The 24680-nt window shown below is 36.2% G+C and overlaps 2 protein-coding genes across 3 annotated transcripts; both read right to left on the reverse strand.

The window, feature by feature from the left end:
• Window positions 1–10789, reverse strand: LOC100369792 (putative RNA/DNA demethylase ALKBH6). 2 transcript variants are annotated; one of them, XM_002740791.3, is made up of 7 exons: window positions 10638–10789; window positions 6277–6345; window positions 5347–5407; window positions 4544–4590; window positions 2237–2341; window positions 1998–2114; window positions 1–460 (listed from the first exon to the last, which is right to left on the reverse strand). In XM_002740791.3, exons 1-7 carry the CDS (start codon window positions 10692–10694, stop codon window positions 185–187), a joined length of 732 nt encoding a protein of 243 aa, XP_002740837.1. In that variant the 5' UTR covers window positions 10695–10789; the 3' UTR covers window positions 1–184. The 2 variants fall into 2 exon arrangements, with proteins under 2 accessions (XP_002740837.1, XP_085348765.1); XM_085492639.1 differs by lacking the exon at window positions 6277–6345 and having other exon boundaries at window positions 10638–10778.
• A 9369-nt stretch (window positions 10790–20158) lies between these two features.
• Window positions 20159–23590, reverse strand: LOC146748265 (uncharacterized). Its single transcript, XM_085506742.1, has 11 exons — window positions 23070–23590; window positions 22532–22635; window positions 22318–22385; window positions 22005–22117; window positions 21622–21731; window positions 21421–21522; window positions 21214–21306; window positions 20956–21089; window positions 20701–20856; window positions 20481–20603; window positions 20159–20376 (listed from the first exon to the last, which is right to left on the reverse strand). The coding sequence occupies exons 1-11, from the start codon at window positions 23588–23590 to the stop codon at window positions 20227–20229; spliced, it is 1674 nt and encodes a 557-aa protein (XP_085362868.1). The 3' UTR covers window positions 20159–20226.
• Between the last annotated feature and the right edge of the window lie 1090 nt (window positions 23591–24680).

The raw sequence follows: 24680 nt of genomic DNA on the forward strand, positions 1-24680 counted from the left end.
TTTTGAAACTAAATTTTATTCTCTTTAATAAACATGAATCACCATAGTAACAATATGGAAACAGTGTCAGTGCTTGCATGGGCTTAGTATTACCGTTATTAACACATTGACAACCATAGCACTTTATGTCCATAATATATGGAGTAATATTTATGTCTTTCATTGTGTATGGGCCCTGACCACATCACCTTCTTCCCAAGTTCAACTTTATTTTCAGCACTTTGGGAACATGTCTTATAGTCAATGAGATCCTCAGTTTCCTCTCCAGGACATCCCCAATCGCCCTTTGAGGGCAGGCATCCACATTTAACACTTTCCCTGTGAGTGTGTCGTGAGTTCGGTCAGCGATGCCGTGCAGGTACTTGGTGTACATTTCATCTTTAGAAATCAGCAGACTGCGTGGTTCAAGCAGTAATGATCCGAACAGACGATCTTCAGGTGTAGCCACTTTTGCAGCTTCCTGAAATGAAATTATTAATAATGTATATATATTGACATACAAATATTAGACAATCAACAATGAAATAGTTAACACTTCATCAATTGAAGCGACAAAAGCTGTGATTGTGAATATAACCAGATAAAGATGGTCAAACTTACCGAAATCTTGTTTTAGACACAATTGCATGGGCAAAGTGACCCTACACGAGGGCTAATGTCACATAAATGCGATGCGAATAACTAACGATTGAGTAGTCGCCATTTTGTTTAAATTGGTCATGTGACAAGTACCGTAAACAAAATTTGAGGTACGATTCACACTATTATGGGAAATGTCACATAAAATCATCAGGGACCATCAGAGGGACGCTTAGCCTCTCAAGAAGGCGATGTATTTGAACAGGGACCGTCGGAGGGACGCTTAGCCTCTCAAGAAGGCGATGTATTTGAACAGGGACCGTCAGAGGAACGCTTAGCCTCTCAAGAAGGCGATGTATTTGAACAGGGACCGTCAGAGGGACGCTTAGCCTCTCAAGAAGGCGATGTATTTGAACAGGGACCGTCAGAGGGACGCTTAGCCTCTCAAGAAGGCGATGTATTTGAACAGGGACCGTCGGAGGGACGCTTAGCCTCTCAAGAAGGCGATGTATTTGAACAGGGACCGTCAGAGGGACGCTTAGCCTCTCAAGAAGACGATGTATTTGAACAGGGACCGTCAGAGGGACGCTTAGCCTCTCAAGAAGGCGATGTATTTGAACAGGGACCGTCAGAGGGACGCTTAGCCTCTCAAGAAGACGATGTATTTGAACAGGGACCGTCAGAGGGACGCTTAGCCTCTCAAGAAGGCGATGTATTTGAAATTTGTCATCTTGTACCATAATCTCTGAAGTTTGCTTGACAAAACTGGATTTCAATAGATGGCGCCCTCTAGAAACCTGAATGCAACCCCTGTGGCCATCTTTTTCCACTTGCCAGTTTTTTAATGTATAAAGTTGGTATATGGTGTCCACATTTTGGTGGTGGTCGTTACAAATTGCCACTAATGACACAGGAAATCTTTTAGTAAAAATAAAAATCATAGAAAAAAAGATTGATAGATTGATACAGCTATGGTCGCTTTAACATTTCATTGCTTGAATGTGTGATGACAAATTTATTTTTAGAGAAAAACGACTTGAATTATTGTCCTCATATGAATATCTTTTAAATTATTAAATTGCCAAAATCTCTAGCGGTGAATATTGACAGTATACTCAGACTGAATGGATATAAATCATCATTATTTTTCTAAATAATGTCAAATTTGAACTGTCTATAAAATTCTGCACAACCATAATTGTAAAATTTTGATTTCTTTTGTCTACAACAAATCCTGAAAATATTCTGTACTGAGATCACTGAATAAATGATGTCATACTGTCAGTGTTTAACAACTCTGTGTTTCTAACCATAGCCATCCAGACCATTTATTCTACTTCCAAAATTATTCACATCATGAGGGGGGCGGGGCAACACGTAGATACATCAATATCATTGGTGTAATAATACATACTCACATCTACGCTATTTTCATCACACTGCGTCGTAGGATGGTGATAAAAATCCAACAAAGTATGACCTCCCAGAGATATAGTTGATATTACAGGATAAAATAATGGACCATCCTCATGTGGCTAAAAATAGAAATTTGAAACATGATACATTGAATGACGTATCTGCTGGCAGAAAATGTGCATTTTAGGTTCATATAATTCGCAGTTTATCATAGAGTTTATACACTGAGTTCACTGCTTACCATAATGCCTTGTCCACTTGTGTACTCGTTGACAAGTACATGGTTGGGTATCTTTTCATTCAGTGCACCAAGGGATGCAATTTTATGCGAGTATGTGTCTAGCCACTGTAAACCAAAAAAAAAGGTTACATTTGTATACCATTTTTTACTCTATTAGGAAGTGCCATATTTGGTCTATTAAAAGATCATATGCTTAGTTACATAAATAACCTGTTAAAATTAGTTGTATTTATATTTGAGATCTTGGACTGTGCCAATTAAGTGTCAAAACTAATTCAGCATGTCCCTTAAATAACATGATTCTTATTCCGACAGAAAGCTGAGTTCTAACTTGGCACATGAAAAGATTGGTACCGGGTATATGTGATTGCCGGGCACATGCCAAAATAATTCCTTATAATAGAGCAAGTACAGTAAGTGTAAATTTAACATATACATACATACAGTATTTTCGGACACTGTACACTCCCAATCAAAACATAAATTTCAATATCCTAATTTATTAAAAGAAGATTCAGTCTTGGAACATGTGATAAACATAGTTAATTTCATGCTAGTGCTGAATGTCTGAAATGTACACAAGATGTGGTATAAGCCGGTGCATACATTAAAGTGGGAGGGTCGTCACCTGCGCACGTGCGAGAATTGAGTTCTAAGCGACGATAACAACACACACTAAAAACGCCAAGACTCATGGGTAGATGCTTGTTTGTAAACAAGGACACGCTATGGCCATCTGACGCATGCGCAGGTGATGACACCCCCTTTTTAACATCCAAGTGTATACCGGTAAATTAAGGATGATCAATACAGTCTCACAAAAAAATTGTGATTTTCTCATTTTTGGTACAATGAGAGTTTTAGCAAGAAAAAAAAAGAAAAGAAGAGTGTATATTACGCAGTTAATGCACAGGCTTCTATGAGGAAATCAAAGTTAAACTCAGCAAAGCGTCTTTGTGAATATATATCATTGTTGTTTTATAGAAAATGAAAATTCCCGACAGTCAGTAGTATTAGTGGTTAGGAGATTTTGTCTACACAGGCCAAAATGAGACAATATGCAAATTAACTACTTGCTATGCATATCATGTCTGCAGATTACCCCAAAGTACCAAATTTGATCAATTTTTTTGGAGACTTCTTAAGATTTTGCTTACACGGGCTGAAATGACATAATTACTATGCAAATTAGCTACTTAATATGCAAGATCTCTGCATATTACCTCATGGTACTGAATTTGATCAAAATCTGCCAGGTTTTTAAGATTTTACCGTACTCGACCGTGTTAGCCCCCAGGGGCCTCAACTCAGAAAATCACGATTTTTTAGGGGTGGGCGCTTACCCGAGCACCCCCCTCGAAAAAGAGTGCAAATGAAAATTTTGATTCATCATGTGACAGATTACGTCCTTGAGGGAAATCAAATTACGAAATTAGTTGCGTCGTCATTGATTTTCACAATGAAGAAACAGAAATGATCATAAAAAATAAGCACATTTTATTGCAATATTAATTACATACCACCAGAAATTACGAAATTAAAAACATTAGAGTCTGTTAGAACACAGTCGAAGTCAAAATTCTCATCATTATCTCCACTGACGAAGGTGTTGGATCATACGCAAACTCTTGATGAAACTCACTTTCCGCCATGATGCATTTGCAGATTTGACCTGCAGCAGCGTCCTTTGACCTAATGGGTCAAGTTGGTTTTTAACCAATCAGTATGCTGTTTTGTACCGACCAAGTTTCAAATTAGTTGCATTTTGAAGGGGCGGGCGCTTTGCCGAATGTGACCTCAAATATAAAAATTGCGCAAAAGTGGGGGTGGGTGCTTGCCTGGGCATGGGCGCTAACGCGGTTGAGTAGGGTACTTACACAGACAAACACAACAAACTCGCACATACGAGAGCTAAAAATAAAACATGACCCTTTATATATTTAAAAAAAAAACATTTTTCTGAAAAGAGCAATATTTTCTACAAATACAAACATTGGGTCACCAATCTTTTTAATTAATGTGGTATTCAAGTTTAATTGTTTGCACCACATTAATACATGTGCAATAGAACATTAAAGAGTGACGTAGCGAAAATAATTCCCCCCTAAAATAAAACATTTTTGAGATATAAAAGTTTCTTCAAATTGCCATTATGCTCATCTTTGTATGAAATAGTGGGGTTGTGCGCAAAAGTGAAACTATATTGCACATCCTTAACTCCGATACTGGTGACACTATGAGCCACCTAAAGTTATGCAGTCTGTGCCATGAATAGACTGCCCTCTGGTGGCAATTATTATTACTTACCTGTGGTAGTTTTTCTAACACCATTCCCTTAGGATGAGGAATCCCACCTAAATGATGTGTAAAATATATGGCATTCATTCATTGATATGGTGGCAATACACCTACAAACTATTTATTACATGTCCTAGCCTATTATCAAAGAACTCAACATTCTTAGACGTCCATTTTCCTAAATGAGATACTTTGATGTACAATCATAATTGATTTTGTAGATGGACTATTCCAAATATACATTATATATACCGTACATATACATTGCTTTAAATGTGTGTAGAACACTTATGAATGAATTAGTTGCATTGTAAACATCATATTTCCTGTATTGGAATGATATATTTCAACAAATTTAAATGTAATGTCAAACAAACAGTACTCGTTCAACTTAGCACCCATGGTATTCTGCTCCAGAAATCATATTTTATAGGGATGGGCGCTTAGATGAGCAACCCCCCCCCCCCGAAAAATTGTGCAAATGGAATATTAGTTCACCATGTGCCAGATTAAGATGAATATTACGTTTTGTTGAATACTAGTTCGGAAAAGTCAAACAATGCTCAAAGACCAGCTTTTATGACTAGACAGTCAAATTTGGAGCTTTTTGGGTACTTAGCCATTTAAGAAAATCCAATCTACCGGTATATATGTCTGTTACAATGACCAGTCTTATGAGAATTGCCAAGGTTTTAAGGTAATACCGGTAGATGAGTACAAATAAAGATACTGCATACCATTGAATAAGCTAAGCCACATTTTTTAGTAAAATGCAATAAAAACAAATTAAAGTAAAATTATTGGTTTCTTACCCCAATTTTGAAGTCTTCTATGAGAAAGCTGTGTCCATTTTGGTTTGGGAACAGCATACACCTAAGATTATATAACAATCAATATCAATTATCTATTTGTGATTGTATTTAGACACTCAATCCCATGAGAAGACTCATGTGCTACATTTAAAGCGTGGTAGTTGTCGAGAGATATATGGGTCTCATATAAACAAAGATGGCACCTTTGACTGTTGCGCAGATCAACGAGTACGAACTGAGACGTTTCCAAGCTTTAATTAAGTAATTTTCATGTTATTGGAAGGCATCGAAGAAGTCACCGGCGGTAATCAGTGCAAGTCGCGCCCAGGTCAAACCTCATACTTGTGGTTTCCATTTGAAGAGCGCATTGGATTGTGGGAAAATCAATGTTTATCAACACAAATGTGGCACATGCGCAGCACGACGACTACCCCGCTTTAAATCCACATTTTCATTAGCTATAGAAGCCTTTTGGTATTACAAATTACCCATGAGTCTCAGTGCTTGTTTGCCTTTGTATTTTTTTAAAAATGTTATTAAGGCCAAGACTCTCTAAAATCGCAGACCAACTGGTTTATTATATTTTATTGTTAAATTGATGACCCGTGTATTGCAACTCAGAAATTGACGTTTGTAACATTTAAATATAAACATATTAGAGGCATGAATTTTGTTGTCAAAATAGCGCACGATGCACCATTGATTCAAATTACAGAATTTGTCATTAATCTTCGTTTTTTGAATTTAAAGATGCGTGACACCAATTTCAGGACCTGAAAGCTGACATTTTGGTGTATATCATATTACTTTTGTATGCAAATGAATGACACATAAAGATCGCTATTCAGAAATTCATATCATTTAAATCATACTATGTTCATCATTCTTCGCTTTAAAAACACTGTACGCAGGGCTAACATGAATACATACCTGGTTTATTAAAAATTGTTCTTCCTGTTTTGTGATAAATTCCGGAATATAGTAAACTGATGGAGGTGCCTATAATGCAAAATATGGCCAGTTAACGATATACAGTATTAGCCTAATTACTTTCATACTATTTCATGGGTTCTTTGACTCTCTTCAAAATAGTCTGGAAACGTTTGCTTCTATTTTGCTTTTCAACCATGTTAGTTTATTCCAATGCCACGAATAAAGAGTCAACTGCACTGTCTCTATGGCAACTATAAGTTGATACTGCACGTCCAAAAAACATAACTGTCATCCATTGTTTGGGACATATTCAGATTAGTTGCATGCTATATTTATCAACCAATCACAGTCACCCACTGACTGTATGAGCAAAATCTCGACAATGTTTCCAGATTGGTTTGGAGAGGGCCGAAGGACCCACAAGATAATAGGAAAGTAGCTGGGCTAACAATAGCCAAGTGTGTTTATAAAATGTTGACCACAACTGTAGCATAAACAATCATAAACACACAATAACAAGTTATGATTACTGACTTATACCGTAACTAAAACGAGAAAATTTAAAGATTTAGCAATCAGCTGCATTGCACCATACAGAGAACTGAAATGAAGTTAATTTGCATAAATACATAAAGTTGATTGTTATTTGCTCATTGATAATTATATGTATATACAAAGTGACATTGAAATGACCTTTTTATTGTGACTATTTGCCGAGAACCTCTAACAAACTCACCAATTATTCAGTTGTTAGAGGTTCTACCCACTGTGGTTGACAGTCAATAGTTGAGAGAAAACTCTATATTCTCGTCAACTTGAGACATCGCACCTTGACTAATACTGCATTGTCTTAAATTTAGACATGGTGCAAGTTCTGAACACAAAATGTCATCATCTTTGTTTATATGAGACCCTAGGCAAGAGTTCCTTTTGTACCCCCCATCCCTAACCCTAACTCTAACACTCACACCCAGTTACCGAATTCATTTGTATATACCCCCTCTAGATAACTATAGATGTCCTTAGGAGGGGCATGTACAATTAAATGGGGAGTGCTGGAGGGTAGAGGTAGGGTTAGGGTTAGGGTTAGGGATGGGGGGTACAAAAGGAACTCTTTCCAGACCCTATATCCCCAAACATGTATGGTGCGACGACCACCACCCTTTAAAGAAAAAGAGACATGTGCACAAGGCCAGAACAATGTGTCATATTTGATCAAATTTGATTTAAAGCGAACCTAAATGCGGCCTTAATTTATAGTTGTGTATATCCTAAACTGTATTCGAAATAATATTGCAGTGGTTTAATTTTGTTTTAATTATAACTGTAGCTTGGATAGGCATTTGAAGTGCTTGCAATTAAACACCATGGAGGCCATTCATGGAGGGGAATAAATAACGAACGAACATATTTAACATCCGGGTACTTTTCAAAACTATGACGTTTTAGTATCTGATTGCATTCGTATACGCCATTGTACATAGCCGTTCATGCTGCCAAGCATTGTGTACTACTACATTTAGTATAAACTCAACTTTTATATGCACAATGTGCTTTTTAAAACTTGGGTTAGAGTCTTATGTGTTTGAACCACAGTATTCTGAGAGTGAAAACCCAGTTACGTTAAAGTACCGTACTTCCCCGATCGTAAGCCCCTCCCGAGTATGAAGCCCATCCCTATATTTTTACTTGGTATTTATTGAGTTGAGAGCATTCACGATTATAAGCCCAGAGTGTTTTTACTGGGCGTCGATGATATTCTTTAAAATATGTGTGTAAAAGATGTGTTTCATTTCATAATAATCGTGATTGGCATGGTAGTTTGGTTCATGCTTTTAGTTTTATGAGAAAACTCGCATTAAATTCAGAGTGCATGGCGAACGTGCACAACGTGGTTCGCATCCTTTCTATTCTGTCATTTACTCAGGATGAACCCCGATGTTGCAATTCTGAAGTAATCTATATTTCTTTGAGTAGTAGCTTTCGAAAAGCCAAAAATGTGATCGTTAAGTCGTGTACCTGGTTATTTTTAGGGAAAAAATCATCGTTTTTTCGTTGCAATCAGTGCTACAGATCGCATTTTAACATTGCGGTAATTCACTTCCGCATTGCGTTAAAAAATCATCATCAATAATCGGAAAATTTCATCATTACGACACATCATTTTGATTGGTTAATGAAAGACATGACCTGTTGTGTCAAAGGAAATTGTTCCAGGTCAAATCGTGCTGAAAAACCTCGTGGTGGAAAATTGCTTTGCGTCGTGAGTTTGCGTATGATCGAAAACATACCAAAACGAAGATAATGATAAATGCCTTCGTCCACTGTTTCCTCACAGACCCTACCCATTATTTCACCGTAAACTCAGACGGTATATAAATCGTATTGTAATAAAATGTGTGTTTTTTATGAACATGTTTGTTTCTTCATTGTAAGTGTCGTTCAAATCAATGACGCATTTTTTTTCAAAAATAAGTATAATTTTTTTGGATAATATTTTGTTATTTGCAAGATGGTTACAGTGTTTAACCCCAAAACAAAATCATTTTTTCTGAGTTGGTCCTTGAGTACAAGCTCATCCCTTACTTTTCCCTTACGTGTTCATGCCTCCGGGCTTATGATCATGGAAGTACGGTATAATGTGAAGATTCAGATCAGTCCAGTGTGAGTGGTGAGAGTATATCGTCGACGATGCCCCTTGATAGTTTTATTTAAAATTACACGGAAGTCTGTGAACAATCTGCTTGGTTTTCCTGTGACACTTGTCCCATGATTTGCCAGTGCAGCCCCGTGAATATATGGACGAAAATGTTTCCACCACCACCCTACGAACTCAAGATTGCATACTCCAGCATCCATACTTTGAATAATTTGCACGCCGCACAGTGCAGTACTGGAAACAGCATTTATTAGACAGTTAGACAAAAAACAAAACAAAATGCCTGTCTCGATCAATCGCACATCCATAATGTTTGTATGTTGATACGCTTGTAAATAACATTAACGTAAAAGTCGAAACAACCTAGACTAGAAGTCAATTTACCTGTCCAGCCAACTATGGCTCCCTAAGTTGCTTATATTTAATCAGATACTATTTTGTCATCATGCTTTGTTACCTTATCTGTTTATACCTCATGAGAGCGTTTTTTTATGGCATGATAGCGCAAACGGAAGTCCTTCGCAGGTTTATGGTTTCTCATATTTAAATCATCATAACTCTGAAGATAATCTTTTTTTTAAATTTTTTTTTTCAAATTTATAATCAATATACATAACTTGATAAATACAAACACCAAAATAGGCTCTATTTAGTTCCCCTTTAATTAAAAATTTTGTAGAGAAACACACACACATAATTTCATTATTCAGATTGATACTATAAACACAAAGAACCCATTCTGTTCATTTTTTTATATATATTTATGTATGAATTTCACAATTCAAACTGAAATGAAAGGTTTTGACAGTGAGAGGCATACAGCTAAATGTTTATAAATCAAACTGAGTGGTAGAATTTAAATTGACTAACCCAGATATGGCAACATTATCACAGATTTTATATTAAGGAGTTAGTTCAAAAACCAATCAGCAAACTCTTCATTTTGAATAAATGGGCAATTTCTATGTCACGTACTTGAAGGCTTGTGCGTTCATTATGGGCGTACACAGTGTGAGGGTATCATGCCAATCATTGAAGGGTGGCAGTCGTCGTGCCGCGACCTGTTCGATATGGGACTCATAGCGACGTATACAACGTGTGTAAAGTACATTGTTTATTTACATGAAATTCGAACATGCGCTGCGCTACGACCACCGTGCTCTAAAGGGCGACAGTCATCGTGCCGCGTCCTGTTCGATATGGGACTCATAGCGACAAATACAACGCGTGTAAAATACATTGTTTATTTACATGAAATTCGAACATGCGCTGCGCGACGACCACCGCGCTCTAAAGGACGGCAGTCATCGTGCCGCGCCCTGTTTGATATGGGACTCATAGCGATGTATACAACGCGTGTAAAATACATTGTTTATTTACATGAAATTCGAACACGCGCTGCGCGACGACCACCGCGCTTTAAATATTGGAATTTGAATTAAAGCTGATGATCGATATTTACAAATTGTGATAACTATGTTTATAAACTATGCTACAGCTTCCTGTCTTTTAATGTATTTGCCGATGAAATAACATTGAAATGCTTGAAAATTAAATGATGTCATTGCGAACTGTGCTCGTTGACTGGCTGGTTGGGTTCATCTGCCATTGTAATTTATAAACATTTATAAAAAACGAAGGGAATGGGTTTGTTGTGTTGACAGTAAAAGAGAAAGAAAATTAATTATAGGAGACTTACTTCCGAAACAACAAACCGATCAAGACAGGTTGCACCAAGATCTTGAATAGACGCCATTCACAAGAAGCATGTTAGATTTACCAACTACTGGCTGGCGGCATGTAAACAGCATTTAGTTGACCTCAAATGACCGATCTATGGCCGCCCTGTGTGCATGATACTCAGCCTCGCTTTCAGACATTTTATGTTATTAGTCACCGCACGTCGGCGCACCACGCAACTAAAAGATAGCGCCGCCTGTGTGAGTAAAACCGTGCGTGTGTATCCCTGTCCTGTCCCTATTTTTTTCGATGTTCCATGGGGGAAGTGATTTATAGATGACACCGAGTTCTCGAAAGTGAATCCAGCTATTCTCAGAACACTCAAGAATAGCCTGGTGAATCGCTGTGTGAATGACTTCAGTGTGTCACCATGGTGCTCATACTGCTCAGGTAAGACCCGCCCACAATACAATACAATACAATGTCTTACATATAAAATCATATACGTTACATTAAGTACGCACACGATGTACATGTACCTGGGGAAAAGGAAGTAAACTGAGGCATACTATGGAGATCTCGCTATACCTCAATAAAATAGAATAGTATCTATATTGATACTTAAATCCTAAAAACGGTATTCATTTGATGGACACGATTCCAGTGTTTGCAAGTAACCCAAACCTCCCCACGATTTATAGAGATTCTATATATATCGTTAGGTTATGTAGCGGTAGATACAGAACGTATTGTTTAGTTTGGAAACCAAATTTGTTACACAAAATATGCTTTCTTGTAATAAACATACATTTGTTGATACCATTTCCTGTCAGTAATAATACATCATCTATTACATTAGTTCTTATATCTTTTTTTAAATTTATTAGGGGACATTTTCAGATAGCGCTTCACATTCTGATGGCATATCCAGGAATTCGCAAGATATCCGAATAAGAATTTGATATTTAGTAAACATTATTGTCTGAATTGTTTTTGAAGGGACCCAATAAAAAGTCAAATAAAAATATACAGCAAACCATTAATAAAAAAATCAAACAATTAATACATTTAATTTGGTTTATTATTTACCGAATACACCATGACAAACAACAACAACAACAACAACAACAACAACAACAACAACAACACAATGACAGAGGTGTGGATATTATAGTTCAGTACTGTAATATTTTTAAAAGATTGTAACTGTATTGAGGAGTAGTAGTACATGTAGTAGTATGCACGTGCTGTTATTGTTTTTGCTGAACAAAATATTGTACCACTAAACCACTAAGCGATTAACTAGAGGAGTAACCGAGACCGTGATTTCGTGTTGCCCCATATGTCACATCATAATTCTGAAGCTCCATTCTGAATTTTAAAAATTTAAGATAATAAGGTAATTCATGCGTTCAAAAAATGTCCCGGTATTCTAATCTTATTATTCTTCGGACTTTAAGCTTCAACCACAAAGAAAACTTCAGAAGAAAAAGTGCATTAACTTCGTCCGTTTAGTATACCACGATGTTGCCATCCCTGCCAACGATTAGCATGGTACTATGGGAACTGAAAGGAAACCCAAAAATCAAATATAGATTGTTATAACACCCTAACTTAGTCATTTTAAACGAATAAAACATATCTGGGTTGTAGTTCACCGGGTCGACAATAAGACTTGTAAGCAAGGTATGAAGCAGCAACATTTCATAAATGCCCGTACCGCCATTAACTACTCACCAAACTCAGTGGCACCAAATGCAATATCTCAACCTGAGTTGACGGCATTATCATATTGATTTCCATGATATAAATTCCCGCATAAATCACTATTTTCCAAGTAAATATTACTGTTGTAGGATATTCCATTGCGTGTACGTGGTGACTGTGGGTTGAAATAACGATGAGTTCAGTAACAGAACGTGCAGACCACGGTGCAGACAAGTTTGGTACTTGGTAGCCGAGTTCTTCCGAGACTCTGTACTCAATCCCACCAATCTGTAATATGTTAAAACAAGCATTGACAAAGAAGCATGGACTCTACGGAGTGTCCTTAAAAATAGGAGCATCAACTTGCCTGTACGTCATCGACCGAATGGCGGTTGCTATGTGCCCAGTCTTTATAAGGTTTAGCTAATCGGCGTGATTATGTTTATGTAATAACTTAACTTCTTTAAAATAAGTAGTTTGTGAATTCCCACCAACCTTCTGACAACTTTTAACAATAACAGAAACAAAACTAATGTTCAGGTAGTGTCAATGTACACGTGAAAGTAAAATATCCAGGAATGACTAGTCCTCAACATAAGCACTTCGAAAAAAACATTTCAGGATCTCGCCATACGCATTTTAAGCAAAACAATTAACGTTTGCCAACTACATTTTTATTATTTAATTTTTTACCAAGTTCAAGGTAATCTTTTACCAAGTTCAAGGTAAACTTTTTACAAGTTCAAATTAGAAATTTGATATTACAGATTACTGATTCTAGTAAAAACGTACGTTTCACATACCTCGAATCCAGTGATGTACATGCCACCGTCTTTGATAACTGAACGTTTGTGGATACTTGGCTTGTTGGTAAACAGTAGTGAATGTTGTCGTAACATGTTGTGACCCACCAGTTTATAACTATGAAAAGATTATGTCAATTTCGTCAGTAAATAGCCATTGGTCAATTCTCGTGTCCGGAAATGACGTAAACTTTCCGCATTAATAAATATTAACAAAAGTCAAAGTTTAAAAAGTTTATGCAAAAACAAAAATACTGTTTCGGGTCTGTACTCCGAAAGCTTTATGATAATGTTACCATACGACTATAACATCAGAGGATATCATATGGTAATTTAAAGACAGTAGCGTAAGAAAAGAAGTAAAATGAGTTACAAACCGTTCAAAATATAGTATTATAATTAATAATACAATTCATGACTGTCTGAAATACAACTAAGAAAACATGTGCTAATTTATTGATGGATTGTAAATTGTATTCCTAATATATTTTGAAAGTGCAATGCTGCAGTTAACAATTTTATTGAAATTTAATTCTCTATCACGGATTAGGGAAAATTAATTCCACATCCATGAAGAGTCTTTTTTTTTCTCAGAAAATAATTCTAGCAATATATATTATTAACCTAATAAGGGTTATATTCAGCCCCAGTGACGTTGTCGCGCACCACACTGTCGCCATGACACTTGCGACTATCAATAATACGTCTGATGACTGAAATATGTTGTACGTAGATATTGTTATAATAATTTATTTTCCCGGTGTCATTCACACATTTTAATTTCTTAAAGATTGTGGTGACGACGAAGCGTTGGGAAATTACTGATTCGGCTATATTCTACTACAAGTCCATATTCGTGATAAATATTACGAAATATAGCATAATATATATAGCGGAATATTGAATAATGTTGCCCAATTACGTATTTACTCGTACGTGCTCTATGTGACCTTGAAAAGCATCCATGCAGACGATATGTCTGCGTTGTTACAACCATGCGATAATCATAATGTTTACAACTAAGACAGCTGTATGCGCAGGCTTTGCTTGCATGTTACCTCTGCTTGTATCACTGAACACCGGATGACCTGCTTGTATCACTGAACACCGGATGACCTGGATTGAAGGTAACAATAAATCATAATGGTTTTTGAAATTGTTTGGTTCAATCTAAATGAGGTTTCTGCAAAACAGGTAAACAATTCCTTGACCAAACCTTATCAATTCACGAGAAAGAAATTTAAGTTTCAATAGTAAGTTTATTTATATATTTTATTACAGTATTGTCGGCCGTTGGCCTTATATACAACAAAAAAGTTCACAAAAACAAAGGAATGATCATGTCATCTTAATCAACATTGGAAATAATATTGTCTCTTAATTTGAAACCGTAGTATGTATACTTTGATAATGACAGAAATACAAACGGATTATGTGAATTTAGAAGTGAAATGAATGTTATTTTTCATGCGTATTTGTATTAGTTAGGGGGAGACATTTTTCTCTCAAATATTTGTATAAGGGACATTCGCAACAAAAATGAAATTAGCAAGATTTTGCATGTCAACAAAAATCAACCATGCTGAAACTTACATTTTTTATGATTAAAATAAAATGTAAACATTTTCTAAGAATATAAATTATATATTTAACAATGGTATTAACAATAAATTGTATAAAACAAATTCTGACAGTTAATCATAAAAGTGGATATTTAGCGTTTTGAGAGAGCCATGATCGTAAATCTCTAGCAACGGATGTAATTTAATGGGGGTTTAATAGAAACATTGAAACGGCGGTATTGTATGGTACGCAGAATGAATTCAGTCTGTGGTTTGGGGGATTTAAATAGTATTTTGTTTGTAGGCAATAATTAATATGATAGTATTATATTGTATATGACCCAGACAAAATCTAATCCGTATATACTAATTACCCAATGCATAATTACATTTTCAGCCTTGTTCACTAATATCTCAACAAAAACTAATCAGGTGTCAATGCGTATATGGATAATGTGTGTGAATACTAATTACTTAATTTTTATAATTAGTTAGTTTACATGTGCTCCCAAGATATCTCCAGTACCACCCATCAAATTTAAATGAAACATAGTACATTACTACATATATGCTCCTGCCCTTGAACAATTCACATACCTAATTATTTTAGGGTTACAATTCATTAATATTAAATACACGATTTGCATATGTTTAATCATGTGACCTCATTAATGTGTCTAACTGTAATATATATACATGTAGTACTGTTTAAGATAGGGAATACAACCAGTGCTGTAATGAAAGCATTGGACGAAAGAGGTGGCAGGCATTTTATTTGAACTTATTTGGACGAGTGGTCTCATTAATATGTATAAGTTTAATACTTAGAAAATTATTTGAGATAGACTCATGCAATCGACGCTATAATGAATGCATTGGACAACAACCGACAGGATAACTGATTGAAGTTATGTTTTTTAAGTCGTTTTTAATTTGCTTTATTAGAAGCTTACGAGTTTGAATATAAATACAGAGCAAGTATGTGGTCAAAATATGAAGTATTTCAAATGAAGTGCTTCTAATGTAATAAATACGGTATTCCTTGCTTATACTTCATGCCGGGGGCCGGTTGAGGGGGTGGGGGTTGCGGTAGAGTGTACTAACCGGGATTCTGCGTGGAAGTGTCCGCCGCAAGGTGAAAACTGCCAGATATCGACGTCGAGGGCGCTTTTTATTAAAAAAATGACGTTTTCGGTACATAATGTATTCGTACATTGTATGCACCACTTGGTAGTACATTATTAATCAATGAACATGCATGTATAAATGATACTGTTGTGTTTTCTGCAAATACAACATTTTAGTTTATGATAAAGCATAATCCGATTTAGTCTACAGTATTGAGTATTGAATAACAGTATTACAAATGTTCTCATCAATATTTAACCATGGAGGTTAAAACCATAGAATGATGTGTTTTTTTTCACCTCCATGATTTAACCGTTGATATTTCAGTGAATAATTATCTGATCAATGATAGACCGTGAATGCGGCCCAAGGTAGGATTCACTCGCATTTCCAATTTGCATATATATATGGGGGGGGGGGTCATATGTTTTGGTGAAGTAGTGGTAAAAAAAGTTCAAACATTAAGGTTGACCAAAAAGGGCTCATCAACTCGACGCTTGTTGGCCATTTTAGCAAATTTTGCTTTGCGTGTAATAATAATGAAGGCTTACCTTGTCTGTCTGACGTCGTCGTCAACAATTTTCGGTGTGCACGATAATTCAATCTTTTCCAGTTTTCTTGATTAGTTCAGTTCGTGCCTGCTGTAGTTGTGCTCGCATTTTATTGTCATTTAATTACGTTTGAGTTTTGGGTAAATTTGAACTAAACTCGCCGGAATGTGACAGCTTTGACTAGGGAAGAATTGAATAAGTCTGAGGGGTGGACCATTATAAATCATGATGGCAGAATTGAAAACAAATCATGGAAAAAAAAATCCTGCAGGAATCAACAACACGCCCATTTCTTAGGCAAAGAATATTACGCACACAAATTAAAGCGAATTCATCATTGGAAAAAAATCTTAAACCAAGTGAATAAAAACAAATATTTTGCATGTTTTTCTGCCATCGCCCAGAGTTTTTAATGTTGCACCCCTTATTTCAAAAGTTGTAAACACACAATTGTTGTTTACGTATAAAGTTAAACTGTGAGACGTGTTAAATATTTTTTCATTGAAATATTGTTCTCAAAACAACTACTTGTATAGCTAAAACACGTAGTTGTTTGAACTTGTAGAATTTGAAGTTGGCCTCAGATTCAAAATGCAAACGGGGCTTCGAATCTCAATTCGTACCACTTTCGCATACGAGTACGTAACATTTGCACATAGCGGATTCGTCTTGAATAGGAATGCGAATAAACTACATAATCTGTAAATGAACAACTCAATCTGCTGATAACCTGCTGTTTACATTTTTGAAGCAGGGCATTTAAAAAAGAAAAGGGTAGCCTTATGCTGTAATCAATTGTCAGTAAATGCACGAATCAACAACATGCAATCGGTAAACTGAAGAAGGCCTCTTATCTTAGTGTTAGATAAATCGTTACTTCCTGTTGTGTTTTGATTCACCTTGTGTTTCTTGAATATATTCATATAGTTTGATAATAATGTCAGAAATATTTCAATTTATCAATGTCTGAGAAGGGTATTCGTTCAATTCAAGTCGACATCAGCGAACTTCGGTACTTTTATACTTTGAAAATACCGCCGCGGTTACGTGGTCAATTCGTTATACAACGCTTGAGGTCTCACATCGCTATCGAGTGTTTTTTGCAGGTGAACCCATGCTTTCTGTGATATTCGCACTCTGGTGTCTAAATCGAGATAGGATCATTCAGTTACTATGGAATTATTAGTCATCACACGTCGCTAATAGTAACGGCGATTGACATTATTTATTGAAAGGAACAGTTCAGACCGTATATAGCAGAAGTAGACTGGGAGAATTAATGGTTTTTGAGGTGAGAATACATGTATATGCATTAATTTACATGCCATGTGTGTCAGTTTAGACACATAGCCTCGGTTTTACTGATTTTAAATTTCATTTTCTTATCTGATGGTTTCTTGATCGTATCGTAGTTGTAAGGGGGCCGGTAGTGTACTCGGGTAGTGTACACCAAATAGAAATGACAACCGGCAAACAAGGGACTATGACTATGAACCACAGCTCTTCATTTGTCATTTAACGAGCACGGTATTATATTGTATACGTATGGTTGTATAAACTGGAAAAGTTGATCGTTTTTGTATTCCAGGTCTGTATCTTGCATTAGAGATGTACATATTACTGCTTTCTTCTGACTGAACACATCTCTAGTAATTCATCTAAATTGTTCATTTGCAGTGTACTGTAGATATCCAATTCATTGATTCGTCAAATATATATAACAGAATTACTAGTTCTAATTTGGGGTATATTTGCCAAAAACATAAACAGTAGACATGAAAATAAAACTAATACTAATTGTTTTTTTTCATCAGTGTTTTCCACGCGTTGATTTGGTAGGGCGGGCCGCCATGGTAAAATCATACGCCACCAGGCTAAATATTGCGCCGCCAGGGTAAAATTATTCAGTGCCATGCTAAAATGACCAAATATAATCCCTAATTATACATTAGTGAGAGGTCGCATTTTACCTGAACAAGAGCATGTACTAAGGAAAAGCAAGCCGGAGTCAAAACTGGGTGTATCCTGGACTTGGTACAACATGCGCTGCGACAATTGAGTAATCGTCGACATCATTTTCGGGTGCAATTGAACTTCAGGTACTTTGCGAAACTTGCTACACGGCGATGCTGACATCAAGTGTGTGTTGACCGAAGTTTGACCCCAAGCCATGCACTGAACTGGCGCGTTACCTTAGCAACTTTTTTCTTTCATGCATCCATCTAGTAAAATTGTTATTACCGGCGGTATATCCGGCGGTTCTGTAATAACACAACTTGTATGCAACTTGTATGGCTTTGAAAATTTCAACATTGTTTACTTAGTGTACTGCTTTTCTAATAACGCAAATATGTTTTAACTCACAAATACCATGAATGCGGAGAGTTAACTGAAAGGCAACATCGTTTTTTGAAAAAAACACAAAAAAACACATCAGTGCAAGATTATGTGTGCAAGGTTAGATTTATAGAACGTACATAATTGCTTAAAGCGCGGCTCCGCAATCCCAGGAATTGCACCAGTGCATCATGGGAAATGTAATTTGCATGGTCCGCCCAGTTGTTTACTTGGTACACAGCTGTTATCATTTCAACTGAAGGCGTTAATTCCGTAAGCTAACGTCATGCATTACGCTATTATCTGATTTGAAAGGACTTGCTGAATCCCGTTGTTCGACGTTCACTGGGCCTACGCACTCTTTTGAAAGCCGTTTTCTGTGTTTGTTTCGCTTGTGGTCGACTGTAAAGCACAATTTCTGTAAATGGCGTGACGGCATTGTAAGGTTGTGTCATGATTTATATTTCAGTCAGTTTGACAGTGGTTGCCATGACATATACTGATAAAGGTTAATGACAAGACCAGATGGCGAGCTGGTCGAAATCAACCAAAAACATCTTATGACTCTGCAGTTTTTAAGATACAATACAGTAGCTGTAATCCTAAACCAATTTTGTTTGCGATTCTAACTAAGGTGGTATCTTTGTGGAATGTTAGTGCAAGACTATTACCCCATCGATATTAGTTAGTGTTGACAATATATAGTAGTGTTTTTTCTAGATAGCTTGATGAGTAATTAATTGATTATGATGTGTAAAACTTTCATGTGATTGGTTGTTTGTTGGAAGGCAAGGCCTTGGAGTCTCTTATACTGATTGTAATTGGTTAAGGAGTGACAAGAAATAAAGAGTGATTTAATGCTGTCTCGGGTGAAAACCAGGGACTTGGCAGAGAATCGTTTGGAACATGAATGAAGCTTGTGTGTGCCTTTTGTCAGCCTAGCATGGAAACGACCGAATCCCGGTTACCTAAGTGAAAGGTTTTTAACCATCAAAAATACCTATCACAGTTCTCTCTGAATTGAGCTCATGCCCTTGCTTTCTTGCTATTGTACTAATATGTTACAAGTGCGACCTTTTATACAATGTATTTATTCATTCACTCGTACGTTACGAGTGCGACGTATTCATACTACGTACTGTGCTATGTTGCCATGGGTTTATTTATAAATATAATTAGTACGTAGTTGCAACAAGCCAATTATTATTAAAAATCTAAATAGACAAAGTTATGAGTAAATCAATATAGATACATCGAACATGCAACGTGTGGTTCATGAATAAATAGTTATAAGTAAACTTTTGGCAAAAATCCGTTGCCGAAAAGTCGGGGTGGTAAATGGTGACCGAAACTTTCATTCACCACTTCTAACTTGAACAGATCAAAACAACATGGTAATTGTTGCCATTGCTTCCGCAAAATGGCTGGCACAATAAAACAATGGACTACTACTTATTAACTGTACATGTATTTTTTTATTTAAAATTATCTTTACATCGTTTATGTTTTACTTGTTTTGTCTAAAACATTTGCTGCATCAATCTGTTCCAAATATTCGCACGCCAAATATACGTCTTCAAAGTCAGGTTTCGTTTACCCGACCTCCTCCTCGGCGCTCTTGCATTCTGTCCCACAGTCACAGACGTAGCAGGGCGGTCAACATTTTCATTCTGTCGGAGAAAATAATTAAATTGTAACTATAAGATTTGTTAGCCAGTGTCAACAGAAAACGCAATAATTTAGAGTTGGCAACGATGCGGACGCAATTACATACCCAGTCAAGGCAGGTGAGATCACTTCGGAATTTGTAGGAATCCCTGAGCTGAAAGTTGATTCTCTTGTCGTGGTAAAGTAACGCAACACTGTTGAATGTCTCAACATAGTGAGTGTCTATACACTGGAAATAATAACAATATGAACCGCTTAGAAAATAAATTGTGGATTTTGTAAATAAATATTGTATTAATTATAATCGTGAAGTAAGCACAACTTACATCGACGTAACTCAACGGGTTTCTGTATATAGAAGTTTGTTTTATAAATTTCTGCAATAAATTAATAGCAACAGGACTTCTCATTATTGTAAATGACGGCTCGTAGTTCGCTTGTGTGCGACACCTCGATGCAGAGTCACAATCAGCATGATTATTCTGTGAAGTAAATGAAAAAAAATATATGTAAAAAGTCAACATTTATTTTAGCTTCGACTTTTAAAGCAACGTTGAAAATCTGTAGATAAATTGTTGTACCTGGTAGTGGTTGACAATATTTTCGAGACTGGCTATCAGTGCGGCAGCGGCGGCATCCTTGTCCCTATTGTTGCCTGCAAGTGTTGTCTTAGCTTCTTTCATGGCCCAATAAAAATGCGTCTTTACGGAAGCAGCTTTTTAAAATAAAGAAAAAGAATTACATATATATATACATTGCACATAAGTCACAATGTTCTAACATCGATAACATTATTCAATATTGACAATACAAAACCACAAATCACGAGTAAGACATACCTTTATCCGACAGTTCTCTGTGCCATGTTTTGTTATGGTTCCTTGCAGCGCCCTTGGTTATGTTTTTTATTTTCTTTCCAATTTCTTTGGTAGCTAGGCAATGAACATATTTATTTGATTTAGTAATACAATATCTTAATATATAGCTAAATGTTCGAAATTAAATCATGTATACGCATCTAATTGTAATGTAAGTAATATATTTACCATGCCATGTGTCGTTGCTACTGACTGTGTCCGGACGTTCCTCTCTCAGGAATTTATTTACGAACATGTTTTTGTCGTGGCCATGAACCAATATCGGTACTCCTGTAAAAGAGACAGCAATATGAATGACGTGGGTTTTGTTGCAGTCTGGTACAATAGATATGAATCGTGTTTTAAATCAGCATGTAAATATTACTGTACCTTCGTCATCTGCCCACTGGTAAAACCGTCTAACTCCAACCATTTCGTGTCTCTGGCTGCATGTATCGTCATGTTTAGTCACCAACTCTTTGTGGATGCATTTGTGTGTTCTAGATATTTTAATAACAAAATATACAAGCAATATATTGTAAATCACACTAAAGTTTGAGGATGTACTTATGTTTTAATAAATACTATTCTGAAAGAAGTCTATATTTCATAACATATAAAGAATATCACGCGAATACGTATTTCGAGTTGATATGCCAACAAAGGTAAGTGCAACAGTTTCATGTTCACAGCTAGCTAGCTGTTCACAGTTATTACTAATCTATCTCTCTTGTTATAAACAATACACAAAGCGTCCATGGATTAATACGTACATGTCTCCCAAGAACACTACATCACTGTGTTTTGAATTTTTTCTTGTGCCATGTCTGGCATCCGACACGATGTCAATACCTTGTCTTGTCTCACGGTCTTCCGAAGCATATTCCTGTAATATAACATAAATTGATTTTTGCATAGATGGGAAATGTGGGTCACATCTGAATTACCTTATATTATCGATAACTGAATAATATAACTGTTGCATTGTGAGATGGCGGTTTGTTATCAATAGCTGATGTAATAATATTGCACACAACGGGATGTACACATAAATATATAATGGTCACGTTTTCCCTAATTTCATACCATATGTAAAGCATCCTGCATTGATTCATTTGCGGCATCAGAAACATGTACTTGGTAATTCTGAAAAACTGTAGACATAAACAAAAAGTATACAGGTCAGTATCAGATAATATAATGTTGTGTGGACGTGTTATAAAATATATCGTTGTACAGGTGTATGCAATATTATAAACACAAATGTTTACGGTCATTATTTTAGAAAGTGGATATTTACATGATTTCCTGTACGATTTCTTTATAATTCCCATATTAGCGGCATCCACTATCACTTTGTACTCTTGCTCTCTCATGCCGGATGCATAGAATCCATGCAGCAGTCTGATTAGTAAATATGAAAGAATTGTTCTTTCGTTATTGTTGTTGCGTGTAAACATGGAAACTAAAAATATCAACCGTGGTGTGTTTGTCAGTCATTGCTGCTTGATGTGAGTTACAAACGCGTACGAATTCTACACTTTTTTACAAATGGGATTCTAGTTGTCCTCGTGTTTATTTACTAATAACTGTACATGTACATAGCAAGCAATGCTCATTTATAAGTGTCAAGTCACAAAACAAATATAATATTACGCAGTGTGAGCAAATCACAAGTTATGAGTAAATATAAATATGCTGTTTCTGCAACGTGATAAAATAATAATTATGACTCAAAAAAATACAATAAAAACACAAAGAACTGAAATACAAAAGAATAAATAAACGACTGCGAAAAACATGTTAGAGGAAATACTAGTAATTGAGAATACACTCACCTATAATTTACCAAGAGTCTACCATTTGGCAAGTATGGTGATGAGTTCCAAGTAAATGCATGCTTGCAATTGCACCGAAAATGGAGTCTCGCTGCGTGACCAAGCATACAAGTCCTGTCCGTTATCATCAGGTTATCTGAACAGGTACGACTATGATGCTCGATGGTACTCGTCAGATTACGCATGGATGTCACCGTACTCAGAGACATCATTTCATTTGTTTTGTTTTTGTGGCATAGCTGATATACCGGTCCGTCAAAAATTGCACCATTTTTGCTACCGTCATCAGGGCGGCAATCCTCCGAGCTGACTTTGTGGTTCATGAGAAAGAAGTCGATAACTTCGCTCAGGATCGAGTAATTTGCATTTCTGACGATATCAACTCGAGACCGTAGAGTTGACAATTTGTTTAGCAGTAACCTCTTTTCCTCTGCGGAAGGAGCGGAAAATTCTATCTGACTGCGAATAGTTGAGTCACGTTGCCTTCGTTGGTTGCGTGCCTTGATTGCTTCTTTAGTCATATATGGCCTAACATCCTTTTTTTTTATAAATGTGCACGTTATAAAATATATAAAATGTGTTTTAAAAAAATCGAAATAACAGTAAATATAAATACAAAATTTTTTGAAGTGTCAAAACTTTAAAAACTAATTATATTATAAAAAAACGAAGTAAAAAAGGATTAAAAAATGATGTAAGTAAAAAAACTGAATAATTGAAAGAGGTTTACGTATATGACGAGTGAGCAAGTGGCTGTCAGCGTTGAATGTACCAACATAAATCTGTATCGTCAGTTTTATAATTTACATATGAAGTAATATTACCACGGAAATGCTGGAGCTGGCTTTGATAAGGTGATGTTGTCTCACACTTCTAACGTCTACTGTCATGAAATCGTATTGTCCAAAAGGGGAAACTATTGTTTAAACCCATTTGCACTTGTTTCCCTGAGATGAACGAACGGACAAACAGCTCACAGCATATCATTTCTTATTAGCTCCACGATATCACTTACATGATCAACTCCGTAATTACATAAACATACCTAGAGATTGAACAAATAACTCGGGATTAACACCTTACATTTGCATAAACCCATGACTGACAGCCAGTTTGAGCAGTCAAAACGACTGTTTGAATCATGCTTTTCCGTTGCTTTTACGCGGAAATAGCACTGACATCGCACCGAACTCGTAAATTAACATCGCAGTTGTATCGCGGACATATTCATGTTTGTGTACGATATGAAAATAAAGCACCACAGGCGTTAAGATTGCCGAAAAGAGTGATTTTGCGGAGCACCCCGAAGAGATGTTTCACGCTTGAGTGTCATTTGCATACTGAAAAGTGGCGGCCATCTTTCCTTTTATACACCCAGACCCGCGGTTTAAGTCTGTTTTTTAAATGATCATGTCGCACGTGAAACACACAAGACATTTTAGTTCGTCCATTTCTTCTTTACTGATCTTGAACATTTTGTCTGGAATGCAATACAGACAAAGAATAAACATTAATGATACCTACCGTCATCAAATCAACAAGAGGCTCGAATCAGGAAAGCTTGGTTATTTTAAACATAAGTGAAATGTATGGACGAGTCTAATACTCATA

This window comes from Saccoglossus kowalevskii, chromosome 2 (assembly GCF_978046115.1).
Source record: "Saccoglossus kowalevskii chromosome 2, keSacKowa6.1, whole genome shotgun sequence".
NCBI classification, from domain to species: Eukaryota; Metazoa; Hemichordata; class Enteropneusta; family Harrimaniidae; genus Saccoglossus; species Saccoglossus kowalevskii.